At 43.2% G+C, this 17723-nt stretch overlaps 2 protein-coding genes across 5 annotated transcripts in view; one reads left to right on the plus strand and one right to left on the minus strand.

Moving 5' to 3' along the window:
* The window catches only part of faxdc2 (fatty acid hydroxylase domain containing 2), a 33416-nt gene extending 22758 nt beyond the window's left edge, over positions 1-10658 (plus strand). For both annotated transcript variants that reach the window (XM_056285050.1, XM_056285049.1), the window contains exons 6-9: positions 1611-1816; positions 3798-3903; positions 4462-4628; positions 6496-10658. In XM_056285050.1, the coding sequence (XP_056141025.1) occupies positions 1611-1816; positions 3798-3903; positions 4462-4628; positions 6496-6652 (636 nt within the window). In that variant the 3' untranslated portion in view covers positions 6653-10658. The remainder of the gene's footprint in view (positions 1-1610; positions 1817-3797; positions 3904-4461; positions 4629-6495) is intronic.
* A 3338-nt stretch (positions 10659-13996) lies between these two features.
* The window catches only part of larp1 (La ribonucleoprotein 1, translational regulator), a 114618-nt gene continuing 110891 nt past the window's right edge, over positions 13997-17723 (minus strand). For all 3 annotated transcript variants that reach the window (XM_056284747.1, XM_056284746.1, XM_056284745.1), the window contains 5 exons: positions 17034-17191; positions 16529-16673; positions 16113-16222; positions 15652-15779; positions 13997-14609 (listed from right to left, as the gene is read on the minus strand). In XM_056284747.1, the coding sequence (XP_056140722.1) occupies positions 14379-14609; positions 15652-15779; positions 16113-16222; positions 16529-16673; positions 17034-17191 (772 nt within the window). In that variant the 3' untranslated portion in view covers positions 13997-14378. The remainder of the gene's footprint in view (positions 14610-15651; positions 15780-16112; positions 16223-16528; positions 16674-17033; positions 17192-17723) is intronic.

A 17723-nucleotide genomic window follows, 5' to 3' on the forward strand; every position in this document is an offset into this window, starting at 1 on the left:
TATATAACACCTTTAAGAAACAAAACACAGCGTTGATCATTAATTCACGACATTTATATACTAATCACGAGTTAATCTTTTCTTCAAAACCTTTCTACCATTTCATTTCATTTAACTTAATTTAATCCCATTTCATCTTAATTCCATTTCTTGGTCATTTTTTCTTTCATTTGCATGTTGGAAATAAAGACATTTGATTGATTGATTGATGGATTGATTGATTTTTATACTGTCTTACTTAATATAGTATAAAGTTGTGCCCGCCCTTATGCCCTTTTGTTCCAGTTTAGATCAGTAATCCTTATTACAAAAAAGAACTGGTGAAAAGAGAAGCAGGCCATTTCTCAACGGAAGAGCTTAAACATATAAAAGGAAAAAATGTGTTGTAAACTCCTAATAGTAAATTATAATCACAGAAGAAAAAACATGGAGATGATGAGAAGAAAGAACGAGAGTGGGAGAAACCGCAGAGAAGTGGATACAACTTTTATACAAACACGTGTAGTGTAACTCACAAACATGCACCTTATACAGATCCGTGCATGAATACACACACACCTTAGTCACCGTTATGTACACAGATATACGTGTGCAAACACATGCACGGAAGTGCAGTTTATAACCCATGTGTTTATAACCTGGGTCCATAGTGTGTCTTAGATTGAGGTGAGGTGAATATACATTAACTGGAACAATTTAGGCACAGCGGTGCAGTGGTTAGCGCAGTCGACTCACAGCAAGGAGGTCCTGGGTTCGAACCCCGGGGTAGTCCAACCTTGGGGGTCGTCCCAGGTCTTCCTCTGTGTGGAGTTTGCATGTTCTCCCTGTGTCTGTGTGGGTTTTCTCCGGGGGCTCTGGTTTCCTCCCACAGTCCAAAGACATGTAGGTCAGGTGACTCGGCCATACTAAATTGTCCCTAAGTGTGAATGTGTGTGTGTGAGCCCTGTGATGGACTGACTGGTGGTCTGTCCAGGGTGTCTCCCCGCCTACCACCTAATGACTGCTGGGATAGGCCCCAGCATCCCGTGACCCTAATTAGGATAAGCGGCTTGGATAATGGATGGGATGGATGGAACAATTTATTCAAACATGGGAAGCTTCCATTTATTTATTCGGCTTTTAAAAAAGATTATTTTGTTTGGGTTCCCAAGTCGTGCGTACGAGCAGGAACCATGTACTGAACAGCGGGATAGCTTCAAGTTTCAATAGGCAGGGGATAAGAACAACTAACTGCATGTTTTCTTGTTCTCTTCCTCCGTCCTTATTTTGGTACATGACGTTGACAGTTGAGTGGGCAATAAAGAAAAATGATAGATTGATGTTATCTCATCTCCACGCAAATTAAAAAAAATTATTAACTCACCAATGAGGCAAAGCACTGAATGTTCATATTTTTCATATTTGCTCTGCATTTTTCAAAGTGCATTTTTTGTAACCGGCCGGTTAGTTTCAAAGATCCTTTAAATTGAACCCGATTTTAGGATGCCTTTTTTTTTTTACATGTTTTAGCTTCAACCCTTTCTACAATGACAACTTCTGCCTCTTTATTCTTCATCTTCTCCTCTCTGCCCTCACTCCTTCCTCATCCTCCCATATATCCCTCCCTCCAGGTTGACCCGGTGAAGCTGCGTCACGCGCTGATGACCGTCCTCTTCAACCATGTGTGCATCTCAGGGCCCATGGTGGTCGGGATTTACTACCTGATGACCTGGCTGGGAAACCCCTGCGACCCCCAGCTGCCGACCTTCCACTGGGGTCTGACTGAGCTGGCCTTCTTTAGCATCACAGAGGAGATTCTCTTCTACTACTCTCACAGGTAGGGCTGGGAGGAGAGATTTAGTCCACCGGAGATGTCTACAAAAAAGCATTTCCGGTGTCTAGGTGGTGTGGCGGTCTATTCTAATGCTTACCAATATGGGGATCGCTGGTTCGAATCCCCGTGTTACCTCCGGCTTGGTCAGGTGTCCCTACAGACACAATTGGTCACTGTTTTTTTTACTCATCTGGCTGGTCCCGCGACTTATATTCCAGAGCACCTTAAGGTCTTTACTATACACCAGGGACATGATGGATATACGACACAAAAATGTGAAATATTTGCTTGCGGATATTTCGCATCAAAACTCTTCATGCCAGCAGCCATATGAATTTGCGATAGAAACCCATCTTTCTGTTGCAAATTCACAAGACGTGAGGGGGACTAAACCCAACAGGTTCAGGTATTTCAGTGCAGTGCATGGGGATCTTCTCCTCTTCCCTTTGGGGTCGTGAGGGGACCCCTGCCCGCAGGCGGTCTGGCCACTGCCGGGCACACTTCCTCCGTTGCGGTGCGCCAAAACCAGCTGTGGGTTGTCTAGGAAGGGTTACCTTGCTACCAGCTCTACTACATCCAGAAGTCAAGTAAATAAGCTACTCACTACTCTCATAGCCTAGTTGTTTGGCAATACTCCTCCACACGTTGTCCTTGAGTTCACTGTCTTTATAATTTTTGTGTCCTCTGTCATACAATACAGGGTGATGAGAAACACAATCAATCAACAGCTCATTGTCATTTGGAGTTGTGAGGTGACGTTCATTATGCACAACGTGATTGGTTGATGCCTTTATTTGCATTGTGAAAACTCAGAAAAGTCCACCTCGTTCATTCATTCATTCATTCATTCATTCATTCATCATCAGTCGCTTCTCTGGGGTCGGGTTGCAGTGGCAGCAAGCTAAGTAGGGCACTCCAGATGTCCCTCCCCCCAGCAATGCCCTCCAGCTCCTCCTGGGGGATCCCAAGGCGTTCCCAGGCCAGATTGGACATGTAGTCTCTCCAGCGAGTTCTCAGTCTACCTCGGGGTCTCGTCCCAGTTGGCCGTGACCGGTAAACCTCCAAAGGAAGGTGCCCAGGAGGCATCCTAATCAGATGCCCAAACCACTTCAACTGGTTCCTTTCGACGTGAAGGAGCAGTGGCTCTACTTCAAGCTCCCTCCGGATGTCTGAGCTCCTCACCCTATTAAGGCTGAGCCGAGTCACCCTACGGAGGAAACCCATTTCAGCCGCTTGTATCCACAATCTCACCCATTCGGTCACTACCCAAAGCTCATGACCATAGGTGAGGGTTGGAACGAAGATTGACTGGTAAATTGAGAGCTTTGCCTTCTGGCTCAGCTCCCTCTTCACCACAACGGTCCGGTACAACGTCCGCATTACTGCTGATGCTGCACCAATCCGCCTGTCAATCTCCCGCTCCATCCTACCCTCACTTGTGAGCAAGACCCCGAGATGTAAAGCGCTTGGAGTGGCTGTTGCAGCTAGAAAGGCGCTATATAAAATGCAACTTGATTGATTGATTGATACTTGAACTCCTTCACTTGAGGCATCAACTCATCCCCGACCCAGAGAGAGCAATCCACCATTTTCCAGTAGAGAACCACGGCCTCAGACTCGGAGATGCTGACTCTCATCCCACCTTGTTCCGGGAGAGAAAAAAAATTGCGTTTTCCTTGCCGTGTAATATTCGCGTTCTGTGTGAAAGTACTCATGACAAAAACAACAGTTTGGAGATATCGCACGAAAAAACCCCACCCCTGCTGTATAAAGGTTTAAGGCCACCAGATGGCCCTGTTTAAACTTGCGATTCAATTGAAAATACTGTACCGCCATATAAATGCAATTTATACATTGAAGCAACTCATGTTTTATTCCTCGCAACAAGTTTTTTTTTTGCTGAGTGCAACTTATAGCCTGATAATAATGAAGAGATTTAAATGTTACAGAGAATCCGTATCCCCCTTTTTTCCTCCTCTCTCAGATTGTTCCACCAACCCGCCCTCTACAAGCATTTCCACAAACAGCACCATGAGTGGACCGCTCCCATTGGAATCGTCTCCATCTACGCCCATCCTCTGGAGCATGTGGTAAATAAACACAAGTTGAAACCTAGAGCTGAAAATCAACAACTTTTCTCCATTAATAAATTGTTCCACTGTAATATCCATGGCCTGTTCACCAGAATCACCCCATTTTCTTCACGTTTCAAATGGATAACACTTGTTAATGGAGAAAAGTCCTGGATGGCAGCTTTAATTCCCCACTTATTTCTGCTGTTCACTCTCATACTTTTGATACAGGACAAGCGCATTGGTGTCGAGATTTATCGACAGTGTTGCTCCAGACTTAACTTGCTTCACCTGACATTAATTTTTCGTGAGACTAATCCCAAATTACGACGACCCACCAAACAATCAAAAAGTATTGCACCAAATAAACAGATTGGAGGTGGGGACAGTTTTAGTGCATGCGGTATTCTCCTGATTTTCAGTCAACAGTAACGCCAAGTAATTTTGAGGCAAGTCCCTTAACTCCCCAAGTGACACTCAGCTGCGGTAATGGCACGTCTACATGAGCCAAGTGTTTTCAGCATTTCTTAATCCACCGCCCTAGCACTCCTTCTTTCCTCTTCTTTCACCCGGCAGCTCGCCAACCTGTTACCGGTGGTGATCGGGCCCGTGATGCTGCGCTCCCACCTGGCCACCACCGTCCTGTGGTACTCCCTGGCTCTGGTCAGCACCACCATCTCCCACTGCGGATACCACCTGCCCCTCCTGCCCTCCCCCGAGTTCCACGATTTCCACCACCTCAAGTGAGTCTGCTTTACCTGTTTAAAAAAAAATTTTTTTTTAAGTCAAGTTGACTTTCATGGCTTTTCTGCGTTGTTGGTGGAAAATGGTAGAAAACACAGACGGGTGCCTGCAGCCATATCCCGGTACCTAGTGTGCAAACGTTAACTCAGCTGATATTTTTGATTTCAAGCCACATGCCTGTTGCTGTCATAGATTGTGATGATCTGTTACTGGTGAACAACTGTTTTGTGTTTGATTTATAGATTTGGGTTTCAACTGTGTAATGTCAAGCTTAAAACTCCAGAAAGTTTTGTTACGCAAAGTAGTGGAAAACTCTTACTCTTAAACCTGCTTGAGCAGGGGCTCTCTTGCCAATGTAATCTTGTCACATCCTGCAAACAGAAATTGTTTGTTGACCTAAAACCAGCTTATGGATACACAAACATTCATGTTTCATTTATTTTAAAATTTGCACATTTGGTTTGTTTGTGTGCCTGTGTGTGTGTGTAGACAGTGTGTGTGCCTGTGTGTGTAATGTTCATACAGTATAAGCACCAAGCTAAGCACTTGGTGCTTATACTGTATGAAGAACCCATGTGATTTGCATGTTTAAATTGCCGCTCGTGGCTAATAATCCATGAGCGGCAATTGAAGCAGCAGTTTAACACCTTCCTCACATGTGTGGGAAGGTGTTAAACTGCAGAGCCATAAGGTGCTTCACATCTGACAAGATGCACACTTACCCTAAGAGGTTTCCCATCAGAAAATAAAAACTTAATAAAGCTCACGACAATAATAATAAAGCTATTTTTTTCTGGAATAACAGCATTTACTTTTATTTGTACTTTTGATATTTAAGTACTTTTAACCCGAAGGGGGGGAAATACTTAATAGTGTCCGTTATTAAATGTACCTTTTCTCAAGTTATATTCTAATGACTTTCACTTTTACGCAAGTGATTTTCATGTCTGTGAATGTACTCATTCATCCAGGTCATGGTTATCCAAAGGAGTTGAATCAAGTGCAACTGGACTTGGTATATATCTGTGAAGACGTTTTGCCTCTCATCCAAGAGGCTTCCTCAGTTCGTGCCTTTCTGACTAGACCATGCTAGTCTGACTGGCTGGTGATGAGACTCAGAATTTATCCTCTAGGAGTCGACTCCTAGAGGATAAATTCTGAGTCTCATCACCAGCGAATATATATACCAAGTCCAGTTGCACTTGATTCAACTCCTTTGGAAAAGTGATTTTCATGTCAAGTATCTTAACATCCACTCAAGTAGGAAATGTGGGCATGGCTGGGGTTGGGGCGTGCATCTTTTGTGAGTGAATGTGATTTGACTGTTCAGATTAAACACAGGGTGTTGCTGGAAAGGAATATAAACGATGTCCAAATAAATAAAGGACAGACAATAAGCAGATGTGTAAGTACAGCAATAAGTACAATATACATGGCAGCTCACAAACAGACACATAGGCTCATTTTGAAAGAAAAGAAAAGAGAGAAAGCCACTTTAGTGTCGTCATTGTACAGCTTACATTGAATTTGTCTTCTGCATCTAACCCATCCTATTGTATAGGAGCAGTGGGTGGCTGCAGCACCTGGGGACCAACTCCAGTTCTTCTTTCCATTGCGTTGCTCAGGGGCACAGACAGGAGTATTAACCCTAACATGCAGGTCTTTTTGATGATGGGAGGAAACCGGAGTATCCGGAGGAAACCCACACAGATACGGGGAGAACATGCAAACTCCACACAGAAAGGACCTGGGATGGCCCGGGGTTCGAACCCAGGACCTTCTTGCCGTGAGGTAACAGTGCTAACCACTGGGCCACCGTGAAAAAGGCAATCTAACAAGTGGTTTCCTTTTCCCTCTCTGTCCCAGGTTCAACCAGTGCTATGGCGTGCTGGGCGTGCTGGACCGGCTGCACGGCACCGACAACAAGTTCAGACAGACCAAGCAGTACGAGCGTCACACTGTCCTGACCAGCTTCACCCCGCTGACAGAGAGCGTACCGGACGCACCCAAGAAGCTCCAGTGAGCTCCTCCAGCATCGGCAGGACCCTGGCGCTGGACCCCCACCCCCTCTTTTAAAAATGTACCTTGAGAAATTCTCAACCTGTTCCAATTGTCTGTTAAAATCTGATAATTTTTAATGAAAGAAAAAAGAAGAAACCGAACACCAGCTTTAAAACGGCACTAGATAAACCATTTGGAGTCCAGCAATGTCTTTTATGTCAACTGTCGGAAAAATACACCCAAGGGGCTTTTTAATTTAAAAAAATGTTTTTCTTCACTGCTTAGCAACAAGATGTACACATTTAAATTTACGAGCTATAGCTCAAAAGACTGTCACGGAAGAACAGGAGCGAGGTCCACAGATGAGGTGAAGTAAAATTGCTGTGCTTATGTGCGCCATAAAGCAATCTGTATATTTTCTGGGAGGTTTCGAGCCGGGCGGCAGACAAAACACATCGTGAAAACAAGGCTTGTGATGGTGATGTTCTCCCATAGCCATCCACAATGATTAGACTGATGGGAATGAGTGCACACATCTCCATCTACTATTCATCAGATGCACTGTACTCAAGCGGAAAGGTTCACTTCGACATCCCTCTTCCTACGGAAGGAGATGTTGAAACACTCAACTCTCAGAAATATTGGACAGGATCGGAGTCAGGCTGACCCAGACTGGCCGACTTTTACCCTGGCTCACAGACTCGGCCATCATTCAGCCTAGCTTGCATCCGATTTTCACAATCCAAATTCCCAATCTGACCGCATTTCCCTATCACCGCTATTCAACCAGAATGAATTTAATGGCGTTAAAGCAAAAAACAAAAACAAAAAACAAATTCCTGGTGCTGCTTTAACTGCTGCTATCCTTTCTCCCAAGGGTTATTTAATTTCTTATTTCGTCGTAGAAATAATTAAAAAAAAGATTTTATTTAATTTTTTTTGATGAATGCTCACTTCAGAGATTTAAATGGCATCAAAACAAACAGTCCGGCGTTCAATATGGAGGCCCCAGCCTGCCTCAGCGGGGGGACACGGCTCTTCTGCCGTTTGCTGTGTCTTCTCATTTCTTCTGAGGTGGCTCCTTCATGTTGTCCACCTCCCCTGTCCTTACGAGGACATTGTCTACATTTCCATGGATGTGGTTGATCTTTTCCTCTACTTGGTTAGCCAATACAGCGCTGGCTACGTTAGCATGCTGCTGTGCTAGCCTGAGAAGAAAACGCAGTCAGAAGCAAAGTGCATCTGGATGATCAGGTGCCTGCAGAGTTTAGCACATTTGGCGAATGGAAATCTGCTGTTCACAAATGTGAAGAAGGTGTTGTGATCTGAATTCTTAAGCTCTGAGAGAAGCCACCCATTTTATACAACTGTTTATACCCAGGCTAAGTTTCTATAGAAAAACCTTCAGTAGATATTTTGAACGGATAGATGGGTGCAAGCTGTCAGTATTAAGTGGTGCTTGAAGATGACATCTATTTAAATGTACAAATGCCAATCAGATGCTAGCTCGTCTGTTTAAATGATATTTAATGATGAGTATGGACAAATTTGTATGAGTATGGGCAAATTAAAATGATTGAGATGTGTGTTAATCCATCATTACCTCTCAGTTTAAAACACAGTGAACCTAATTTTGGCTGTAACTGCTGTACATAATACACCTAACCTGACATATCAGACAGTCAGACCAGGTATTTTGTTTCTTTTTTGGGATTATTTGATGGGTAATTTTAGTCTATGTAGACGGTAAAGTGAAGGTAGACAGGTGATGTGGGAGAGGAAATGCATGCAGTAAAGCTTCCAGACTCGCGGTAAAGGCCTTCTCATATGGGGGTACACGTTTATCCTCTTCAGCCCCCAGTACACCCTTGCACTACATGTCTATGTGACGATGTGTGATTGTGATGCGACTATCAGCCACCCACCTCTCCCACAACAGCGGCGCACGTCACCACATCTCACCTCAACAACGGATAAAGGTTTTTTTTCCCCCCAGATCACATAAACGAATTTTAATCAAGTACTGTCAGAACAAAGAAAAAAAATTTTTTTTGGGATTCCCCCCACCCTTTCTCCCCAATTGTATCCGGCCAATTACTCCAGGGAGGGCTGCAGACTACCACATACCTCCTCGATACATGTGGAGTTGCCAGCTGCTTCTTTTCACTTGACAGTGAGGAGTTTCACCAGGGGGACGTAGTGCATGGGAGGATCCATCTATTCCCCTCCAGTTCCCCCTCCCCCCTGAACAGGCGCCCTGACCGACCAGAGGAGGTGCTAGTGCAGCGACCATGACACATACCTACATCCAGCTTCCCAGCCGCAGACACGGCCAATTGTGTCTGTAGGGATGCCCGACCAAGCCGGCGGTAACACAGGGATTCAAACCAGTGATCGAAAATACATAATTTTACTATCCATCCATCCATCCATCGTCCAAGCCACTTATCCAAAATGGGGTCACAGGACGCTGGAGCCTATCCTAGCAGTCATCGGGCGGCAGGCGGGGAGGGAGACACCCTGGACAGGTCACCAGTCCATCACAGGGCCATAATTTTATTATAACATTTCAAATCTGCCACCAAAAACATTTCCAAATGAAACATTATGGGTAACAAAAAAAAGACTTGAAGTTTTATATCCTTAATAACTGTCTTAAAAGTATGAAGGTCCTCCGACTCTTAACCAGCAAATTGCAAAACAAAAAATATCAGGACAGGAAAGCTGTTATGCATCACCATACCTTGGCCAAATCAAAGCGTTTTGTTTTTCTTCCCATGCAACAAAACTGAAAGTTTAATTTAAAAAAAAAAGAAAAAAAAAAGCTTTTAACCGCTCAAATCTTCACAACATGAATGACAGTTTTGATAAAGGTTGTTAATTTCACTTGGATTTATAAGAGTAAAGAAATTAAATTCAGATGATGCAGATTCATCGGTTTTCACAAAAATAAAAAAATGTACAAGGGACAAGGGGACCAAATTATGGCTTGCGAGGAAGATACCATTCCCAGCATCATTTTTTTTCTCTTTTAAACAAAACTCATAAATGCAAGGAATACGTTTGACATCTTTATCCAAATTTATGTGACAATGAAACGTACTGCCGAATGGCAAAGATTGTTCAACTTTGGTAATCTTAATTAAACTGACCCAATACAGAATTTCCCACTATCATACTCCAACATCCCTTGGCCCTTAAACCGCCTCTGTAAATGAATTACTGTTTTTGCTGCATGGCCTCTTTGCATGCAGCATCTTGCAGGAGCTGAGTGTCCCCTTCCACAGATGAAACAGTTTTTCCCAGACAACACAAGTAGATATTTTCGGGATCTGTGACACTGTGATGTCTGTCTGGTGATGTTCAGGTACTGGTCACCGCAACGAAATGTTCCACAGATGCTAATATACATCAACAGCGGTTGATGCTTGCATGATGCCCAGAGGAAGTGTCACCGCTTTGCAGGTGTAGCGGCCGTTGTCTGCAGAGTCAGCTCCTTGTAATATTACGGTGGTATCGTGCACTGACGGGGACAGGAAGGAGACTTGGATGAAGTATTTTTAAATGCACAAAGGGAAAGGTCGATTGTGAAATAAAAGCAGTTCGTCTCAACTTATCATATAAGGAACCTGATCTTTTTTTTTTTTTTTTTGCAGAATTGACTTAAGTTGCTCAAGTTGTCAAAACTACTGAGGGGAATTGAGCTGGTTCGTAATAAGCCACTACCTTAAACCACTTTTATACAAGAGGTCTGCACTTTTAACCCTTTTAGAAAACACAGGCCTTTCCTTGACTGTTAAATGTTCTCTGTTTTGCAGTAGACACCTTAGTAATGGAGGTGATTTTGTATTATAAAAAGTTAAGAATTTAAACTGTAAAATATATATATATATTTTAGATAATGAATAAACCTCTCCCACCATGATTAATTCAGTGTTTCAACATTTCTGATGGTTCCTGACAGTGGCCTTGGACAGGCTGGACACTAATACTGAATTAACACCATGAATAAATAATAATAAAAAGAAGTGATGTGTCTGTCTCTTTTCGGGGAAGTGGTTGTGAATGAGAGAAAAGGAAACACTAGACTCAAGTGAGGACTACTGCAGCAAAATGACACTTTTACTCAAAGTATATATAAATGTGTAGTATTATAGTACATATAAAATCAGAATGAGGTGTTTTGATCCAACAAACATATACTGGTAAATATATTTCGCTGGTTTTGCTTTAAAGCCCAAAATGTTCTATTTGTAAAGGATTTCATGAGTCATAGTGACTTGTTCTGTCTCTAAATGGAAAACAAACCGAAAAATAGAAGAAAAAAAAATCACACTCAACAACTGTTTAAGGTTTTTTTGTCCGTTTTCTGTTTTTTTCTTTATTAAGGAAAAGCATAATTACTACAAATTACAAATAACACTAATTGCGAATCACATCAGCCTACAAAGCAGATATTATGAATATTAAATGTTATAATACAAGATCTCATTCAAGTATTTTACATTTTTAAATTTTATATATTTTTTTTGTTCCTTTTTCCTCGTTTTCATCTTTTTTTTCCTCATGACAAGCCTAAGATATTGTGATGGTAATGAACTATTAACATGTTTTAATGGTTCATATACAGCTATTTCTCATTTATATGGCTTTATGGATTTTTGTCCTTTTTTTTCTCCCCAGTCTCCAGACACCAAAACCAGCCATATATTCACAACCCTAAAAGGGTCGTCTCTCTCTCTTTCACCCTCGCTTGTCGTCCTTCCCACTTCTTCCACCCTTTACCATCCAGTTACTCTTCTCTCCAGTGTCCGGCCATTCGGCCCAATCCATGTCAAACTGCCACATATCACGCGTAGCGCCCCCTAAAGTTTGTTTGGAGAGATAGCAGCAGTCCAGCGGGGTATCTGGTGCTATGCTGAGGGCAAAGGCTGAAGCCCTCGAGGGAGAAACATGGAGAGGGAGGATGCCGATGAGTCTTTGCCGTCTGAACAAAAAAGCCCCCGAAGAGACACACAAGGCCTGTGGCCCAACATCAGCTCCCTCTTTCAAAGATTTTTCCGATGTTTAAAAAAAAAAAAAAAAAGACAACTCATGGATGCGACAGTTGGAAATCCTGTGAGGAAAAACCAGCCAATTGCCATTTTGCAAGAATCTCTAGTTGAAGGAGGAACTTATTGCTAAATCAAATTATTTTGCCAACTGGTATTGATAGGAAAGGACCACTGATGAGACGACATTTGAACATGATCCACAGCTCGCCCTGCCATGACTGCACGGGGTGTGACGATAGGGCCTTATCGCTCCGAAACAGAGGTGGTGTGTAGCGAGTTCACGTTTCTCCACGTGAACTCACAGTGGATGACTGTGTAGTCATAAAAGCATGCAGACTGAACAAAAAGTTTGTTTGGGTGGGTCCCCTCCCTCCCCCACATACTTATACCAACTTGCACAATTCTCAAATTATAATGCCAGTTTATCAGTACGTTTCTTTTCAATGCTATCCCACACTTTCCAAACATCAGCGTGAATCCCAAAAGAAGGATACTGATGAACCATCAACACACTTCTCCAGTGCACTGAGGCAAATCTGTAATTTGTGATACTGGGAGATGCAAATAAAACTGACTGGATTTGATTGGTGATGCTAAGACTTGCTGTTAAGTTATTTCATGAACACTATGTTGGTGTCATGCAATCCGTCAAGATCATTCAAAGGGACAACTGTGTGTGTGTGTGTGTGTGTGCGTGTGGGAGGGGGGGGTAGACTATGTTTTCAACATGAATTTCTGTGACTCAGAATGTTTTTTTAACAGTGAGTGCCTGCTAATACACCGATTTTGAGTTTTCCCTTTTGTTTTTGTACTATGTTCCCATTTCTTAAATCCACAGATGTTTCCACAAACGAACATATGCAACATGGAGACGAATCTCATCTCCTTAACATTGCAAGAAACACAGCAAAGTGAAATTAAAAAGCATTAAAAGATGATCATAAAAGAGCATTAAAAAAAAAGATTACATACACATGTAAGGCGAATATATCATCTGTCCTATAAACAATAAAACAAGTAGCAGGGAGCTGTAATCGATTCTCTTCATCTGTCAGATTCACATTTACATTAATGGAGGAAAAAAAAAAAAGAAGATCACTTGTCTATTTGATATCAGTACTGGTGGTGGATAAAGATGAAGTTATCCACACCAGATCATTAGAGTTCATCACGCTGAATGGAGGCCAGACTGGGACTGGGCTCTGAGTGAACAGAACACAGTGTGCAGAGAAATTCTCACATTAATCTGTCCATTAGTTGGTGTATTTCATCAAACAGACCAGAGTTCCCACAATGAGGCAAGATAACGAGTGTGTGTTTGTGTGTGTGTGTGTGTGTGGATATGTTCCATGTATGTGTAGATGTAGTATAAGTAGGTGGGTTCTCACATGTAAAACAGTAGAGCTAGCATGGGCCCGAGGCTACGCAAAACCGGTGCTGCCAAGCCGAGGCAGTGTGTAACAGTGGGTGGGTGAAGTAAGCCTCTACGTCAGCCAAAGCAAAAGCCAGAGTCCCACTGCAGCCATGCCCCATCAATCATTTTCTCCAAAGAGCACCCACAACGGGCTGGCCTTCGTCTGATAAACTGTTGCTTCAAGTAATCCGGATTGATGATTCCAGTCCTTTAGCCTCAGTGGTGGTCAGTTAAAGGATGGATGTCAAACGGATGGATGGATGGATGGATGCACACCGTCCACAGAGGGCAAACAAACAGGAGTCCTTTCCCCGATAAAAGTATTTGTTGTAGTTTTTTGGGGGGGGGGGGTGCTTTTGCACAAAGCCACAACTCGAAAACACGGAGACATCGCGGATGAGAGGATGATTTGTAACAGATCATGTGACACTTGGAAGACGGCTCAAAGAAAGTGACAGAGGGGGAGGGAGGAAGGTCGGTTGGCGAGAGGGTTCCATCGAAGGGCCTATACGAGGAGTGGCGACCACTATTGCGTGAATTGCAATTTCAATGCTGTACAATCGACGTTAAGGTGGCGGGCACAAGTTATGAGCAGTAAAACCATTAAAATAAGGCAACTTTCAACAATCTCGTCTATAATGAGGGATTTGTTTCAGTCTTTTTTTTTCTCCTTTTTCTCTTCCTTTTTTTTGTTGTTGTAATATTCCAATCTTTTTGTTCTTTCAATGTCCAGCCCTAAAAGGAAAATCATATCTTTTGCATTTTTAAAAATAAAGTTTCCAAATCTCACCACTCGCTTTAAAGAAATAATAATTCTAAATCTTAGATCCAAACGAGGAATCGCATATCTTTCGGCCAGCAGGATAACGTCAATTGTGATTGGGGGGGGGGGGGGGGGGGTCCGCAACGGGAAGAAAGATAAAACTCCCGTTTCCCAGGAATTAAAAATCTACTGAGCAATCCTGCCATTGTTGGCACAAGACATGATTAAAATGTGTGGGAGGTGTCATTCATTCCTTCAACTTTGGAGGAAAAAGAAATTCTTTCCCTCTATAAGTAATTAAATTGGCAGAGCTGTATTGTCTTTTTTTTTTTTTTTACTCTTTTACCCCCTCAATCACAAGTTGTCAAAGGAAAGAAAAAAAAGTCATGCTTGTATTAAGGGCTGGACCCCCCTGGACCCCCCCGCCCCCCCCCTTCTCCTTGCTACGGCACAGAAAGAACCGAGAACTACAAGACGTAGTTGAGTTGTTCCATGGGGCCCGTGGAGTTTGTGGAAGTTATTTCATCACCTTGTCATCCGGTACAGAGAGACAGACGGCAGCGGGGGAGGTTGCTTTCTGGCTCGTGTTTTTGGCATCATCCCTGGCAGTGGGGCCCTGGGCAGCAGGGGCCGGGCTGGGGCCCGAGCTGGCTTGGCTGTGGGGGCGGCTGGAGGGCTGCGAGGGGTGCCGGCGACGGCCATCCCCGCTGGAGGAGTGTCGTCTACGGCTTCCTTCCTCCATGGGGGGCTGGAAGTAAAGGTAAGGTTTATATGAGACGGGTTGTTTCAGGTATGTTGTATTTGAAATGGTTGAATTTTTCCCCCTCCTTTTTCTCCCTGATTGTATCCGGCCAATTACCCCACTCTTCCGAGTAGTCCCGGTCACTGCTCCACCCCCTCTGCCAATCCAGGGAGGGCTGCAGACTACCACATGCCTCCTCCGATACATGTGGATCCGCCAGCTGCTTCTTTTTACCTGACAGTGAGGAGTTTCACCAGGGGGACGTAGCGCGTGGGAGGATCACGGCATTCCCCCCAGTTCCCCCTCCCCCCTGAACAGGCGCCCCGACCGACAGGAGGAGGCACTAGTGCAGCAACCAGAACACATACCCACATCTGGCTTCCCACCCACAGACACGGCCAACTGTGTCTGTAGAGACACCTGACCAAGCCAAAGGGAACACGGGGATTCGAACCAGCGATCCCCGTGTTGGTAGGCAACGGAATTGACCACCACGCTACCCGGACGCCCCCGAAATGGTTGATTTTTAAAATATTTTACATAAGTTTGGGAAGAAAAAAGCAACAAGAGACTCTTCACCATTTAATGTTTCCCAAATGAAGTATTTTCAAAGTATTAAAAGGTATTTGACAATTAGGGACCAAATTAGCTTGCAGTCTTTTATAACCACTGCATTATAATTTCAATTTCTACTACTTTTTTTTGAGAACGCAATGTGAGAATGTAATCTTTTCTTCTTCAAAAGACAACTTATTTTGAAAATAAACCTTCCATTTCAAGTGATATTATTGTCCCAAATTACAAAATGAGCAAGCTATGAGATGAGAATCAAGCAGTGGCTACCTTTCTGCAGGCTAACAAAGGACTTTTAACTAATTTTATACCACTTCTGAAAAGTGAGAACGAGTCAAGTACTAAATAAACCGGTATAGAACTTTGTTTAGGGGCGAATGAGCTGGGGGGCATCGTTTCTGCTAAGACTGAGGGCAAACCTGACTGAAACCTGGGATGGAAGCATGAAAGTCAGTGTCTGGAATATTCTACTCACGTCAATTCTAAAATCCTCCAGGCGCCTGAAATTGCTTAGGTACTCCTGCAGCTTGGCGTCGATTTCCAAGTTCTTGGCTTTGGAGTACTTAAGAAAAGCCCAGAACTTCTCTAGTCCATAAAGTTGGCCTGTGAAGTGGGGGGGGGGGGGGGGCATTGGGTTAGGTTTGAATTATGGAGGTCTGAGAATCCTTACAACAGATAAGGTTATTTGACCCTGTTTAGAAGTTGTGTACAAGAAAAAAACAGACAGAGGGCAGTAGGAGGATTTCTGTTACAGGGATGGAATAATTTTCATATTTTCCTTTCAGCAACAGAGTTAGACTGAATAACAAATTGAGAGAACACAGCACCGTGCATGATTTGATGCTATTTTCACAAGTGTATATGTATAACCACATCTACGGTCATATTGAATAGCAAAGTGAGGATTGATTCTGTGTGTGTGAGAGCTTTCCTCACCAGCTTCATAGTCTTTGATGGTTTCCTCTTGGAAGTCTTTAAAGATGTCCGGCCTGAACTTTCTCTCCAGACCGTAGCTGTAGTACCTGAACAGGCACTCCAAACCGTACCTGAGACACACACACACACACACACACACACACACACACACACACACAAAGAGACAAATGCGAGAGAAGGGTTAGTGTGGTTTGGGTTTAAGCCAAATCCAGAGACTCGCCTGCCTTAACAACGTTATCTGGGAATGTTTGCCATAGCTTTTGTTTTTAACTTGTACACGGGCCAAGTTCTGTACCTTTATCAGACTCTGCCAAAGAAAGCTAGCAAGTACCTAGTACTACAATGATGTTTATCATAAACTTGTGTTAACTAAGTAAAACTTAATCTAAAAAAACAAAAAAACGCAGCTTCCTTACCTGTACCCCTCTTTGCCGTCCTCCACCACCAGCTGTCTGAATTCCTCGTACATCTTCCTGTTGAAGTGGTCTCTCAGGAAGAAGGACCAGAAGCGGAACAGTGTGTTCATCTCCTGCGACTGGCCAATTCCCAGTCGCTTTCGCTCTGTGATTGGTAGAGGACAGATGCAAATGGGTGATTTGACTAGAAACTACGGCTAGTTTGACGTGGACACCTGTAAAGTTTCTGATATCGGTTTAAGATGTTCACTAAATAGCAAAGGTATATTTACTGCACTTTTCCTTTTCCCCTTTTTTTCGAATACCTTTTTTTCTGAGCTGATTTATTCAAGTGACTCTGTAAATCTGTCAGAATTTGAACTTTTATCTCATGGAAGCCAACCGCAGGCAACTCAGAGCAGTCGAGTCACTTCAGTTGACCCTTCATGACCTCTACTGACATGAGGTGGGAAAATCAAGACGGGAATCATCTCTCTCAGAGAAGACGAGACATTGTTGACCGTACCATTTAGACAGCGTCGACGGTATTTGTGGTAAACGTGTTGCGTGAAGCCATTCTCCTTGAGCAGCTCGTGGGAAGGATGCTGGAACTTGGGCAGGGATTGGGGCGTGCAGCCAATGTTACCCAGGGCAGGGGTGCCCTCTGATGGGCTGGCATTGGAGCTGGAGAGGAGGTGAGGAGAATAACGTGAAGGAATCAATCAACTTACACTTTCAATGACTTCACTTTGAACATTTCCATGGTAGGTATTGTGACAGACCAGCAGACAAACACATTTCTCAGAATGTGCATGAGGTCAATGGTTCTTACACAATGGGTGCATAGATTGACGCCCTACAATTTTTATCTACCTGCCTGCACCAATAAATATCAAAAAGGGAAAAAAAATAAGGTATGGTAGAACACAAATGATATTAAAATTATATCAAGATGACAATGATTTAATGTCATTCAACTGTAATGTACATGGTATCGCAATTCATCTTCTAGACATATTTTAACAGCTGAAATTCATATTTCAGCCTAAATACTTTAAAATACATGAAGCCTGAAATAACTTTTAGGCTTAATGTATTTGTTCTTTATTTTCCATTGGAAAAAATGTTAAATAGCTAATAGAAATGAAACCATCAAACATTCTGGAGCCTTCCCCGATTCGAAGACTGTAAAATTCACTGAGTGGGCCATGGATGT

Source organism: Lampris incognitus, chromosome 8 (assembly GCF_029633865.1).
Source record: "Lampris incognitus isolate fLamInc1 chromosome 8, fLamInc1.hap2, whole genome shotgun sequence".
NCBI classification, from domain to species: Eukaryota; Metazoa; Chordata; class Actinopteri; order Lampriformes; family Lampridae; genus Lampris; species Lampris incognitus.